The sequence below is a fragment of the Coturnix japonica genome, chromosome 1 (genome assembly GCF_001577835.2).
Source record: "Coturnix japonica isolate 7356 chromosome 1, Coturnix japonica 2.1, whole genome shotgun sequence".
Lineage (NCBI taxonomy): Eukaryota > Metazoa > Chordata > Aves > Galliformes > Phasianidae > Coturnix > Coturnix japonica.
In genome coordinates this window covers 47,507,268-47,520,404 of record NC_029516.1, presented here as the reverse complement: position 1 = coordinate 47,520,404, position 13,137 = coordinate 47,507,268, and the positions used below count along the sequence as shown (strand labels likewise).

The 13,137-nt window shown below is 51.2% G+C and overlaps 1 protein-coding gene and 1 long non-coding RNA gene across 2 annotated transcripts; one reads left to right on the top strand and one right to left on the bottom strand.

Moving 5' to 3' along the window:
* Positions 1–859: 859 nt before the first annotated feature.
* Positions 860–4,566, bottom strand: MB (myoglobin). The gene is made up of 3 exons (XM_015863455.2): positions 4,391–4,566; positions 2,156–2,378; positions 860–1,272 (listed from the first exon to the last, which is right to left on the bottom strand). Exons 1-3 carry the CDS (start codon positions 4,483–4,485, stop codon positions 1,126–1,128), a joined length of 465 nt encoding a protein of 154 aa, XP_015718941.1. The 5' UTR covers positions 4,486–4,566; the 3' UTR covers positions 860–1,125.
* Positions 4,567–4,685: 119 nt separating this feature from the next.
* Positions 4,686–8,350, top strand: LOC107314328. The gene is made up of 4 exons (XR_001555351.2): positions 4,686–5,055; positions 5,716–5,995; positions 7,787–7,935; positions 8,035–8,350. It is a non-coding gene; the product is annotated as an uncharacterized LOC107314328 (long non-coding RNA).
* The last annotated feature ends 4,787 nt before the right edge of the window (positions 8,351–13,137 follow it).

Here is a 13,137-nt window from a genome sequence, read left to right as displayed (position 1 = left end):
TGCACAATTCACATACAGTCAGGCTGTGAACTTGGGCATCAGGTCAAGACTTTGCAGAGACCACCCAGCAAAACTGCAAAATGTGATGGACAGCAAAACTTGTGGCTTGAAGGCACTCACTGCTGTCCCTTCAGCACAAAGCAAACTGTGGAGCACTCATGAGCCACCCATCCCTTCCATGCCCCCTGAACTCAGCTGTGGCCTCAGCCTTCAGTCATGGAGCACTTCTCAGCACTGAGGCATGGAATGAAGGACCAGGTCACAACCTCATGGTGACACATGAGTGCCCGAGTCCCCTCATGTCATTCAAGTGATGGGGTGGTACCGTGTCACGAGTGCTGGTGGATGGGATTGTACCCAAAATGCTGTGCTTCTGCCATCGCATTGGAGTGAATTACACAGCATCAATGCAGGGATTTTTATTTTCTGAGAAGCATGTATTTTGCTTCCCAGAGCCACATGACTTTACATGCATAGCAGCAGCTGCCGGAAGCCTACAGATCACAGAGCGCACTACTCCTTATGGTTTTGCTAACATGAGTTTAGCAGGTTGCCAAGCTGACAGCCCCTGGAGACTGACTGCGTTCACCCCCATGAAACAAGGTAACACCAGCAATGGTGCTGAAGGCTTTCCACAGTCACCTGCTAACAGTCTCACCTGCGGGAGGAATCAGATGCTGTGTCCCCACTTCCCACTCTGACATCTCTTTTGCACCTTTGGGTTCTCTCTTCACCCACTCCTTCACCACACACCTCAACACGCCCCATGTTGTTCCACATCCCCTCATCTCCTGCCATTCCATTTCCCTCTTGAATGAGACTGGGTTTTGGGAACGAGGAAAGATAAAGGACACAGAAATATGCAGAAGGTGACAGATAACCCCTTATATTATTTTTCCTAAGAAAACATTATTTCTTTTGCATACATGAAGCCAGGAAAGGGCAACAATTTATCATGGACATCACTCTGAGTGCCTCTGTGCTGCCTAGGGTGACTCTTGGCCTCTCATCGAAGCATTCCCACACGTCATGGATGGTCAGTTGGAAGATGTCCAGAATAGTGCTGGGGATGCTACTCTGAGACGCATGGCAAGGCCTCCATCGTGGTGTCCTTCTGTATACAAGCTAACCCTGGAAACCAAACTCCTTGTACTTGCTGGCCATGTCATTTCGGAACAGCTCCAGGGCCTTCTTCATCGCAGCCTGGGAATCGGCCCCAAAGTCTGAGGCGTGTTTTTCAGCAATGACCTTGATAATGACTTCAGAAATGAACTGTGAAGAAGGAGAGAGAGAAAAAAAATACAGAAGGGACGCTCAGGGTTTATTTTCAGAATATCCAGACTAAAAACTAGGTTGCAGAGCCTGGAAATATCTCCAGGCTAATTCAGTAGCCCTTCCGGCAGTCTCTAGAGAAACACTGGCCGAGCATGCAAGGAACCTTGGCTGGGCTTTGTTCCTAGCTCGGACACTGATACACTCTGTGACCTTGAGTAGACCACAGTCCTTCCCACTCTTTGTCTGCCCATCCACTAAGGCTGCAAATCCATGTCCTGAACTTGTAAAGTGCTTAGTTTCATGGGTCTTGGTCTCCAGTTCTTCCCCCCAGGGCTTACTCTAAAATTGTACGTCCCTTGTGTGTGGCCACTGCCAATTCTTATGTAATGTCATTTCCCAGGCATGCAGGGACTGCATGGGCTGGCTTATTGTTAGGAGTGTCTCAGACAGCATATAGTGTTTGGAATGGAAATCTAATGGAGATTCACAGGAGCTGAGTTCTTCTGTGCCTCTTCTTGCCTGTACGCAGAGACCTTTGACTTGAGAAAGTGCTAACTGAAGTCCAGTTACACATCACTAAATGGAATCAGAGAATCTTTAATGTTGGAAAGACCTCTAAGATCAGCTGATCCAACCTCCAGCCCATCCCCACCATGCCCACTGACACATCCCTCAGTGCCACATCCACACAGCTCTGGAACACCTCCAGGGACAGTGACTGCACCACCTCCCTGGGCAGCCTGTGCCACTGCATCACTGCTCTTTTGGTGAAGAAATTTTTCCTAATACCCAGCCTGAAATAGAAGTGCAGCTCTCAGTGTGGCTGTCTTGTGCACATCCATCACACATCAGACACCAAGTTTCCCTGTCTTTTCCATACCTCCAGATATTTGACTGGGATTTTATGCTTCGTGGCGTGGGTTTGAGCCAGGGGCTTCAGCTCTGACTCATGATTACCCTTCTGCTTCAGGATTTTGCCAAGCTGGGTGAGGACGGTAGCTCCATGTTTCTTCAGATCTTCAGAGCCCTTCATCTGATCAGGGGTCTTCAGGCCTTTGAACTTCTCAAAGCGATCCAGAGTCTCAGGGTGGTCACGGAAAAGTCTGTGGGCAGAAGCAGAAGGATGTGTGAGACATTAGGGAGCTGTCAGCCAGAGCAGAGCCATGGTCCTGCTGATCTGGACATATACAGACAGGCAAATGTGTGATAACTTACATCCCTCCTCAAAGAGATCTTAGTCCCTGCTAGTAAATCCTGCTTTCACTTGAGAATTCTGATGCTTTAGACTTTCCAAATTGTCACCATTCACAATCACTGCATTTAGCATGTTTATAAGCCAGGAAAGCATCTGACCCTACTCTGAATTTGTGTTTTTCATCCTTCCTCTGGGAGGCTGTTCCACAACCTGATGACATTCTGTGTTCAGAAGTTTATTTCACCATCTGTTTTATCCAGGCTGCTTTTTATCATTAGCAACTGATAAAATGCCTCTCATCTTTGGAGTGCAGAAGCTCGTGATGTTCCTCCCTTTGTATTATATCTACTTTAATCCCATGTTCTTATATGTCCTAACATTTGCTCTGGCTGAGACAGAGACACTGCCCCAACCACATCCAACTGGAACGACAGAGCAGCCATCCTTATTTCTGAACAGCTCTGCCAACAAACACTTTGGCATCAGTCCCCAGAGTTATGGCGACTGTATCAAGACAGAGATGGGTGCCAAGGCTGGTGGTGACACTGGGAGGTGAATTCTCACATTAACCTGAGGGAAAAACAAAACCAAGCAAAACCACCTACCTACACTGCCTCACTAAGGATCCATCCTCTACTTCCCCCGGCCTGTCACCCTGTCAGACCCCAGGTTCTCACTGAGACCTTCCCAGTCCATCTCTGCATCGACCAGCGCCATTCAGTGCTATATACAGATGCTCTGATTGCAAAGTTGAAATGAAATTGGGATGGCTGGTGTTGTCTCATGCTTCCCCTCTGCTGCATTTCCCAGGAGACAGGATGCTGACACCACTAGCAACCAAACTGTAAGGAAATTCCACTCTTTTCCTTGCCTAGAGCCGGGGTGAGAAGGGAAAACTGCCTGTCCTGGTTATTAGGAGCAGTCTGATAATTTGGTGTTGAGAGACGCCAGCTCCGTTGCTCAAGTATACCTGCGGATATTATGCCCTTTGAAGGGCATAACCGAAGTTGCTGCAGCACCAGCAGGAGCAATGGCAGTATTTACATCCATCCCAAACCAAACATTCCTCCCATATAGGTTGCCATTAGGATGAGGGCCAGACTCTCCATTATGCGATGTAATTGTAGGTCAGGCTGCATTAACAAATACCTCAGCTGCATGGAAAACACGAGCTGTCTTGCAGCAAAAACATTCTGTAAACGAGTGACCAGGCTTTGCTGGCATCTCCTTTCAAAGGTCTCTCTTCATGTCCTCCATGATGAGATATTCCCAAGACTCTTGAAAATTCTTCCAAGGAGTATTTGTTTGCTTGTTTGTTTCCATTGGAAATTTCCAGTTGGATCAATATTTTCTAAGCATATTCCCTGGATATGTTACCTATCTAAAAAGTCTTTATCGAGGCACAAGCAGTCACATTTCTAAACCAAGAGAAGTCTGCTCCACTTCCCCTGTTTCCCTCCCTCAGAAACCCCCTGAAGGAATGAGAAACGAGGTGGAAAAGGCTTTGAATGGGCTGTGGCTTTGCCCAGTGGTGTGGGCTTCTTGCTTTAGCTGTGCTTGAGATAGGAACCCCCCCACATACCCCCTGCTGCCCTTGGTGTCCCTACCCACCTGGCACTGAGTGCTAAGTGCAGCCCGAGAGCACCCTCGAGAGGGTCTCCCTGTCTTCAGCCCTGCTGGTCCCTAAGGACAGGCAAAGATACTGTGCTATTTTCTGCTCCAAAGCCCTGAGATCTGATACACGGAGTGGCAAAAGCACAGCCTCTCCATTTCTAACCCAGAAACCACAGCAGTGGAGAACCACCTCCCGACAATGAAACAAAACAGCCTGTTGAAACGCACGCGGCTGAGCCCCAGTACTCAGCATTCAGTGGTCTCCCACCCAAAGCTCTCAGCTCAGGACCGATGCTCGTTGCCTACCTCATCAGAACCTCATGTCCATGGCCAGCAATGTCGGCCTCCACTTTCCCCCAGATGGTGAGGACCTGTTGCCACTCCTGGTCGCTGAGCCCCATGGTTTGCTGGTGGCAGGGACAGACGGGTCTCGAGTGCTGCCTACGGCTGTTGCCTCTCCCCAGAGGGTGGCTGCAGAGCTCACCCGCGGGCTTTATAGCCCCTCCTCGAAGACCTACACCTGTTAATCGTCAGCTGGACATCTTGCTCTCTTTCAGGCTTGTCTAACTAATCAGCGTCTCTCTTTTTTTCTAGGAAGCTATTTTGGGTCAGGTGCTATTGTGAGTGCTACTGATGGCATCATTTCTGCCTTTCGTATTGGACTGGCATATGTCCTGCGCCAGACAGAAAGGGCATTGCCCAAACACACTGCCAGCAGCCTGTCCTGGCTTCCCAAGGTCCCACTGACAGTGTCAAGCTGTGCAGCGGGAGATTCCAGAAGAGCATATTCGTCTGCAAGGCAATGCTGCCTGCCAAGGGACGGCTGGTGGCATCACTCTGCCCTCCTCACGCCTCTCCTTTCCCTGCAGTAGGTCGAGGTCTCTCAAGCCAAGTGTCAGAATCACAAAATCACAGATCGAGAGGAATTGAAAGGGACCTCTGGGCCATCTCTAATTAATCTCTTCTGAGAGGTGAGTGCGGGCAGATGAACCTAAGGGTTAAATGAGATAGCTTGGGTAGGCAGGGTGGCCAAACCAGTTTGGCATCCAAGCCCAAAGGTAGGGGAATTTCTCCCACTGGGTTTAGCTATTGCCTGGTGGCCAAGCCAACCTGCACTTCTCTCCCCTCCCCCCCCCATGCACCGGTTTGCTCCATGTCTGAAATCTCCCCTTTTAAACACCTCAAAACCGAGATTTCACCCTGATTTCTAAGTGCAGACAGCAGGGCAATATCACTTAGTCACGCTTGGCTAAACTGACGGAGGAACGCTTGGAGAGTTCCCTCCCTGCAGCCTCTCTCCTCAAGTCCTCCTCGTTCTGAACAGGGATTTGCATCCCGCTTGGCTCCGCCTTGAGCAGGATCCTGAATGCTGACCTTACTGGTTTGCGTGCCCTTCAGACACCAGAGCAATGTGCTCCCAGTTCACGAGGGGCTGCTCCTTGTACACCAAGCTCTGTCCTGTTCCCTATGCTGAAGCTGTTGCCTTAATATCTCCCTTTGAGTTTGGTCGGCGCTTCCCTCTCTGCAGCTTTCCCCAGGGCTGGGAAGCCAGCAGTCTCTGTGCGGGCACTAACAGCAGACTGTCTGAGGGCTTCATAAGAATACGGGTGTCCCCATTGCTTTTTCTACAGGTGAAGCGGCGATGGCTCCGCGCTGTCGGCCAGGGCGTGCTACCACCTAGTGGCCACGGGCGACAGAGCCAAGCAGAGCGGGGCACAGGCTGCAGGACACACAGGGGCAGCCCCGCACCTTTGGGCCGTATTTCTTTCTCCTTGGAGCATCGCCGTTGCAGACAGAACGCAGCCCCGGCCTGTCAGATGGGAGCCCCGCAGCCCCGCGCTGCCGTGATTCCGAGCTGCAATGAAACGTGCACCTGAGGCAGAGGCACTGATGAATCCTGGCGTTTCGTTTGTGGGTTTTGCTGTTGCCTTCTATTTTCTTTTCATTATAAATACTTTCAGGCAGGAGGGAGAAAAGGACGCTCTAAAAGCACCCGATTTTAACAACCCAGAGCATCCTCTGTGTTTGCACAGCAGAACAGCACAGAGAGGCGAGCAGATTTTTTTATCATTCCCTATTTGGTTTCTTGCCTTTTCAATGGAATTTTTCACCATGATGCAATTAAAAGAACCCCACCAGGAGCAGGGGATGGCCGTGGCCCTACTGCGGTACCCAGTGCTGTGCTGAGGGAGCACCAAAAAAAAGCTGGGCATGTTATGTAAATCCCAATTACATAATTAGCATTGCATAATGCTAAGGATAAGGCCCTCTGCAGCCCAGCTTCGGTATCTATGGCATTTTGCTGATGCGTGGCTTCTGCTAGGAGATGGAGCTGTGCTTTGCTTTCAGCACCTGAGGTTTTGTGCCATGCAGACGGACAGCCAGACAGGTGGGACACTGTGGTGTTAGCTGGGGAGAGCAGGGCAACAGCAAAGCCTACAGCCAAAGCAAGGCAACAGCACTGCATTTCTCCAGCTGTGCCTGGCTACAGTGTTTGCAGGATCAAAATGCACTGCATGCACTGTGTGGCTCCTGCCTCTTGTAGGAGACATGGTGGGACAGGCCGGTGCTGCAAGCCCATCTTCTCTCCCCCGTCACCCTGAAGCTCTATTCTTAGCAGTGCTGCAGGCAGGGTTCCCACACACTGATGGATTTCAGCAGCTGGGAGGTGACCTCAGTGCCTGTTTGAAAGGAAGACGCAGGATGAGGAGATGGCAGCACCAGGGGAATGGTTGAGCTGTGGGTCACAGAGCTGTGCTATGCATGGAGCACTCTAGCATGGGATGCCATTAAGTCAAAGGGAGCTCTGCCTTCATTCAGTACTCACAGAGGGATCTGGACAGGTTGGATCAATGGGTTGAGACCAATGGGATGAAGTTCAACAAGGCCAAGTGTTGGGTCCTGCACTTCAGTCACAACAACCCCATGCAGTGCTACAGGCTTGGGGCACGGCAGCTGGAAAGCTGGATGGAGGAAAAGGTTCTGGAGCTGTTGGTTGACAGCTGGCTGAGAATGAGCCAGCAGTGTGCCCAGGTGGCCAAGAAGGCCAAAGGCATCCTGTCTTGTACCAGCATTAGTGCAGCCAGCAGGAGCAGGGAGGTGACCGTCCCTCTGTACTCAGCTCTGGTGAGGCCGCACCTCCAGTGCTGTGTTCAGTTCTGGGCCCCTCACTGCCAGAAAAGCACTGAGGCCTTCAAACCTGGGGATTAAGCCTCATATTGCTGTAGTGATACCCAGGGATTTCTGCCCTACAAACCAGAATAATAAAGAGGGGAAATCCTCTTGTTGCCACAGTGGGCCAGTGAGTAGCCCTCCAGCTACCAGTGCTTGGCCAGAGGCTGCTGTGGTAGACTGGAAGGTCAGCAGTGCCTTCAAAGCTCATTTTCTGCTATGCATTACCATTCCCACACTAAGCAAGGATCTGGATTTTTTCCCTTCCATGAAGTAACAGCAACTGCAGCAGTCCCCTGTCAGTAATTCCTTCTGTGCATCAGCATTCTTACAGGGTATGCCAGAAACAGATCCCTGTATAGAAAATTCTGGGCAAAAGAGAAATGTTTTCTTCAAGCAGATCAACACCGGGTGGCAGTGAACACCCTGAGCACAGCACTGGTGGCTGGGCTGCAGGAGCAGGGCGTCCAGCACTGTGTTTGGGATAGGCTCTGTGTTCACAGGATCTTCCCCCTGCTACTGTTCTTGCAGCTTTGCCTCCTCCCGATTCCATGGAGATCTATCGACTTGCCAGCTCGAGGATCCACAGTGCCCATCATCCACAGCACGGCTGGCAGAGCTGGCGGCAGCGCTTTGTGCTAGGGATGCTCACCAGAGAGTCAGATGGATGTGGCACTGAGGTCAGTGGGCACGGTGGGGATGGGCTGGTGGTTGGACCAGGTGATCTTAGAGATCTTTTCCAACCTTCATGGTTCTCTGTTTCTGTTGTCCTTCTTTAGTTAAGGCCTATGAAATCACAGCATGGGGACCAGAAGGGTGCACCCTGGCCATTCAGAGCCACCTGCTCCCATAGGGTACCCCGGGCTGGTGCAGTCAGACAACACTGTGAACATCTTAGCAGACACAACTGCTGCAGGCAACCTGCTTTAACACGGCTTCGGCTATGCAGACGGGAAACAACATCACCAGAAGCCATCAGAGGTGAGAAGAGGAAGAAGAAAGGGCCAATGCACTCCTTGGCAGGAGCTTATTTACCAAACAGCTGGTGGATGTGTGCCTAATTTACACAGGGTAAGAAAAATAAAGGCGCCTGCTGCGAGTACAAAGCTATCGTATGTCGAGTGGGATAATTTCATCATACACAATTACTTCCTACAGATTAGGGTAGAAATAATTAAGCGGAAGGTTGTGCTCTGAGGCAGAGCTCCCCTGGCACCACATTCAGGTCTATGTGGAGGCTCAATGCTCTTAGATGCTCCCAGAACCAAATCCCCAAACTTCAGACCGTGCTCCCCAGCAGCTCAGCCACCTGCTGTGCCCTTTGAAGTAACGTCTCAGAGTTTAATTTAAATCTTTATCCTCCTTCCTTACCTTTAGTTTCCCTTTTCTTACCCATATAGCTGTGAACTTTGCGAGTTTGTCTTCTGCTGTCTCTGTAGGAGCATTACCGGGAGGTTCTTCTGAGGGCTGTCCCTGTGCCCCTGTCTTACCTGGGCAGGGATGAGGGACCTCCAGTCGCTTGCTGGCAGTGGCACCCCTATGTCAGGGAGCAGCCAAAGGGCCCCGGGGGGCTTTGGGGCTGCCAGCAACCAGAGAAGTATCTTCAGCCTGAGGGAGGTTGACACCATCATTTTCTTTCTTTCAGCTTCACCCTCCTAACCCCCCTCCCCCCCCCTTGCCTGAACTCACAAGTGAACCAGAAGCTGAAATTTTGGACATCTCTGCTCAGGAGTGAAATTACAGCAGCAGCGAATGCTTTTCAGGTGCCTCAGTGAGGTATGAAACATGCTCCTTCCTTTCTGTCTTTGCCCACACATGCATGTTTCGGCTTCCCTCCACCTCCGCCAGCACATGACTTCAGGCAGCTGAGCAGCAGAAGAGCATTAACCCACATTTGCCCCAGACCTTCTCTGTTCCCTATAGCTGTGCAGCCTGCCACGCATGGAGCTGCCCAATTGCCCCCACATCAGGGGTGACACAGATGGATTTGGGGCTGTGGGTTGGTGGCTCTGCACGGCTGGACACTGCCCAAGGTCCAGCTGAGGAGACAGCGCCAAGCAACCCAGCCATGCGCTCATCCCCACGACATGGCTGCAATATCCCATCACATGCTGGCTTAGAGACTGATAGGGAGAGGTTTCACAGTGATGGGCCCAGTAGGAGCCCATTTAGGAGGGGTGTCTCAAGAAGGCCTGCCACCCACACCCACAGAACAGGAACTGCAGGAGCATGTTACCCACCAGCCACATATCCCCATCACTTTACACAGCCAAATGGTGACTTCTTGTCCATAAAAAAAAAAAACAAAAACACCAATAATTTGAAGAAAACAATCTAATTACGGGGTAAGTATTTAGCTTGAAATGAGCAGACAAATATTCAAAACCGTTTTCTGACATGACAAATGATCTGAGAGGAGCTGCGCCATGGGCACTGTGTGCTGCTCAAACAGGATTTAAAAATACACGGCGTGGCAGCAAAAATAGACCTGACCCTGAGCACAGACATCACCACTCAGACAAACGTCTCCTGTACAACGCTGTCGATGGTTTGGATGGCAGCCAGACCTGGAGATGGCATCACCCACCTCCATCAGCACTGCCACCATCAACTCCTGCTGGCTTGCGGGCCTTGACATGGAAGCCAGGCCTTGCTGAAGACTTAAGGGACACTCCTGTCCTCTTACTCACATAGCCTGACCTTGGGCTCTTGGCATGCTGGGCAAGACCCAAAATGTCTCTTGCTGCCTTTGCCGTGGTAAAGTTATGAGATGTGGCCCAAGGAGACCCAAGCACAGACCCACTGTGCACCTGTGCAGGTCCATGGCCTTGCAGGGATGGCCCTGCTGTGGGATGTCCCCATGGAGCACCAAGTGGTTCTTCTCCCCCCAGGCAGCTCTGTGCCTCTCACCTGCATGAACCCGGCTGAAGGCGTGAGCTCTATCTGGAGAGCAGCAGCACCGAGGGGGTGCGCTGATGGGGAACAGCAAAGGCCCAGCAGTTTTCTGCATGGTGAGGTTTCCCAGCCTCTGGGAGGATGGGAGCATCCTTGGCAAACAGCAGAGGATGGCAACACGAGGCTGTGCTGGCACTGATGTAAACACGTGGGGGCTGCTGTTGTCGAAGGGCAGTCGGAAATCAGTGATTTCCGAGCGGAGTTCAGCCGGGGAGCGCCAGGGCTATAAAAAGCAAAGTGACTTTGAGTTTTGACGCTTCCTCCCGAGACACACAAAAGTGATTTGTGATTCAAAAGATGAGGAATTTATCATCAAAAAGAGCTGGGACAGAGCTCAGTGTTTACACATGGAAGACAGGCACCGAGAGCAGATATATTTATACCCACCCATTAATAAAAGAAGCCAAGTCAACCATACCTTTGTGCTAAAGTTAGAGTGCGGCGCTCGGCATGTCCTTAAAAAGGCAAGAAAGTTTCTGCAAACTGGGACAGCTGCTGGGGCTGCTGGCTGTGCATGGCTCCCAGCATGGATGCGTTGCTGCAGCAAAGCAGCCAAAGGCTGTGAAGCTCCTGCCCTGCTGCTGCTGCAGGGAGAGAAACAGGAGCATGCAAAAGCTGGAGGAGCAGCAGCACTCAGTTGTAGGGGTTTGGCCATAGGGTGAAGGCAGAGCAGCCAGGCCAGCGGGCGAGTCACCACAAATAAGGTCAGCAGTAGGGCCAGCCAGCATGAGTCACTGGAAGCTCCCGGCTTGGGATGTGACATTTAGAAATGCTTCAGCCATAACTCACTGCAGTGAGCCCCGCAGCCCACACAGAGGGCTGGAGTTTTCCAGCCACAAGACCCAGACACCAGGGTGTGTTACAGCACTAGGAAAGCCAGAGCTTTGCTCCTTGTAAGGTACTTCTAGAAAGCAACTAATTGCCCTTCTTTGGGGTGAGCAAGCAGATGAGCTTTGGCAGTCTCATCTTCTTTGTTCCTGCCACCTCCACCTCCAGCTGCTCCAGCTCAGCCCCAGCTGCAGGAGCCTATACCATGCAACACAGCTCATATGGATATTAACACTGAGAACAACAAATGCATCCCACCTGAACCAAAGTTAAAGGCCATCAGAAGAATGCCCAGGCCATCACCCTGAAGCCAGGATGGTCAGTAGGAGGACAGCAGTAAACTCCAAGCAGTAAACCCCGCTGCTGCCCTGGGAACCGGGGCTCCTCCCCAGCCATCAGCACCTGCCCACCAGATCACCAGGCCAAGGACAGCGGCACTGTGCAGGGCCTGATCCACTGAGCCACTGGGCCAGCACTGACACTTCCATCCCAACCATCCCCACTCCTAATGGACCATTCTTACCCTTGGTCAGCTTGCTAAAGAATCACCATCAACTTCCTTGGACACGCTTTATTTCTAGCAAGCCTACTTTGAGCAAAGCAGAAATGTTACTGCATTGAGAACCACTCACTCACTCTCTTTATATGAGCTGATACTGATCAGACAAGGGGACACGGCTTTAAACTAAAAGAAGGGAGATTTAGGCCAGATGTTAGGGAGAAATTCTCCACTCAGAGGGCAGTGAGGCACTGGTGCAGCTGCCCAGAGAGCTGTGGGTGCCTTTATCCCTGGAGGTTCAAGGCCAGGTTGGATGGGGCCCTGGGCAGCCTGAGCTGGTGGGTGGCAGCCCTGCCCACAGCACGGGGTGGAGCTGGGTGGGCTTTGAGGTCCCTTCCAAATTGAGCTGTTCTGTGATTTCACGACTGCTTTAAGGGCTTAGCAGCCAGCTCCAAGAGCAGCCATTTTCCCCACATGCCTTGAAATGAAGGCTGAGCCCCGTGCTGTCATTTCTTCACTTCCTGAGCACCCCACTGCCTCGTGCTTTGGTCCCAGCGCTGGAGGGCTTCATCTCCAGACATCTCCTGATGCAGAGCCCCTGCCCCAGCTCTGCCACCATCAGCCCTGACTCCCAGGCATCTAATTTTAGCAGCTGCTGCTGAACATCCTCTCAAGTTATTGTTAGAATGCAGCGAGCATCATCTGACGGGAACACACTGCAGCTCCTCAGTAAACACCACAGAGGAATGCTGGAGGAGCACACGCAGTCCCGCAGCGCTGCCCACAGCCCCTTCCTCTTGTGCCCGTTGTCTCACATCTCCAAAACCAACCCAACAAACCCCGTGCTGGCCTCAGCTGTACTCGGCCCATTCAGCACCATCGTCTCACTCAGCTGATGCTTCCGCAATTACTTACAAATTGCCCACGGGGATTTATTATTTGTTATTTTTAGGCTCATTTCAGCGGAAAAGGCATCTGATTATTTGTGTCTGTGTGTGTGTGTATATATATATATATATATTTGCATGACATCTTTCACTTGAGGATCTCTGTGCGCTTCACGGAATACGAATGAACTCCCGCTTGGCTGCAGCGCTGCTCCTGGTGCAGATGGGAGAAGCAGAGCAGTGGTTAAAGCCACGTCTGAGCTCCTGGAGAAGTGCAGGGTTACGGGCAGGCAGGCTGAGATCGCACCAGGCTTCACCCTTTACAAGAGAACCACGGACCTGTTATGGTTGGAACAGGGCTGTGCTCTCATCTTGTTCAGCCATCTGCCTACCGCCGGTATTGTCCACCATGGATCCATCTCCATCTCCATTTCCATCTCCATCTCCCCCCCCTTATCAGCAGTGCCCTGTGGGAGATGCGCTGCTGGAACCCACCCATGCACGGACAAACACAACACGGAGCCACCCGACTGGTGTTTCTCTCTTTTATTTAAAAACAGTGCTTCATTACCATTTGCAAAGGGTTAGGAAGGGTTTTCCCCCCTTGCTTAGAGTTTATAAAAGCCAGCAACATGATCAATAATTTATACACATGGATAGTAATACAAAAAAAAAAAAAAAAAAAAAAAAAAAAAAAAAAAAAAAAAAAAAAA

Bases quoted from the DNA above. Each gene is read 5' to 3' on its own strand.
- MB (XM_015863455.2), bottom strand. From the start codon at position 4,485: ATGGGGCTCAGCGACCAGGAGTGGCAACAGGTCCTCACCATCTGGGGG. The intron at 2,379-4,390 runs GTAGGCAACGAG...TTCTGCCCACAG, and splicing joins GGACATGAGGTTCTGATGAG to ACTTTTCCGTGACCACCCTG. The intron at 1,273-2,155 runs GTATGGAAAAGA...CCTTCTTCACAG, and splicing joins TCCCAGTCAAATATCTGGAG to TTCATTTCTGAAGTCATTAT.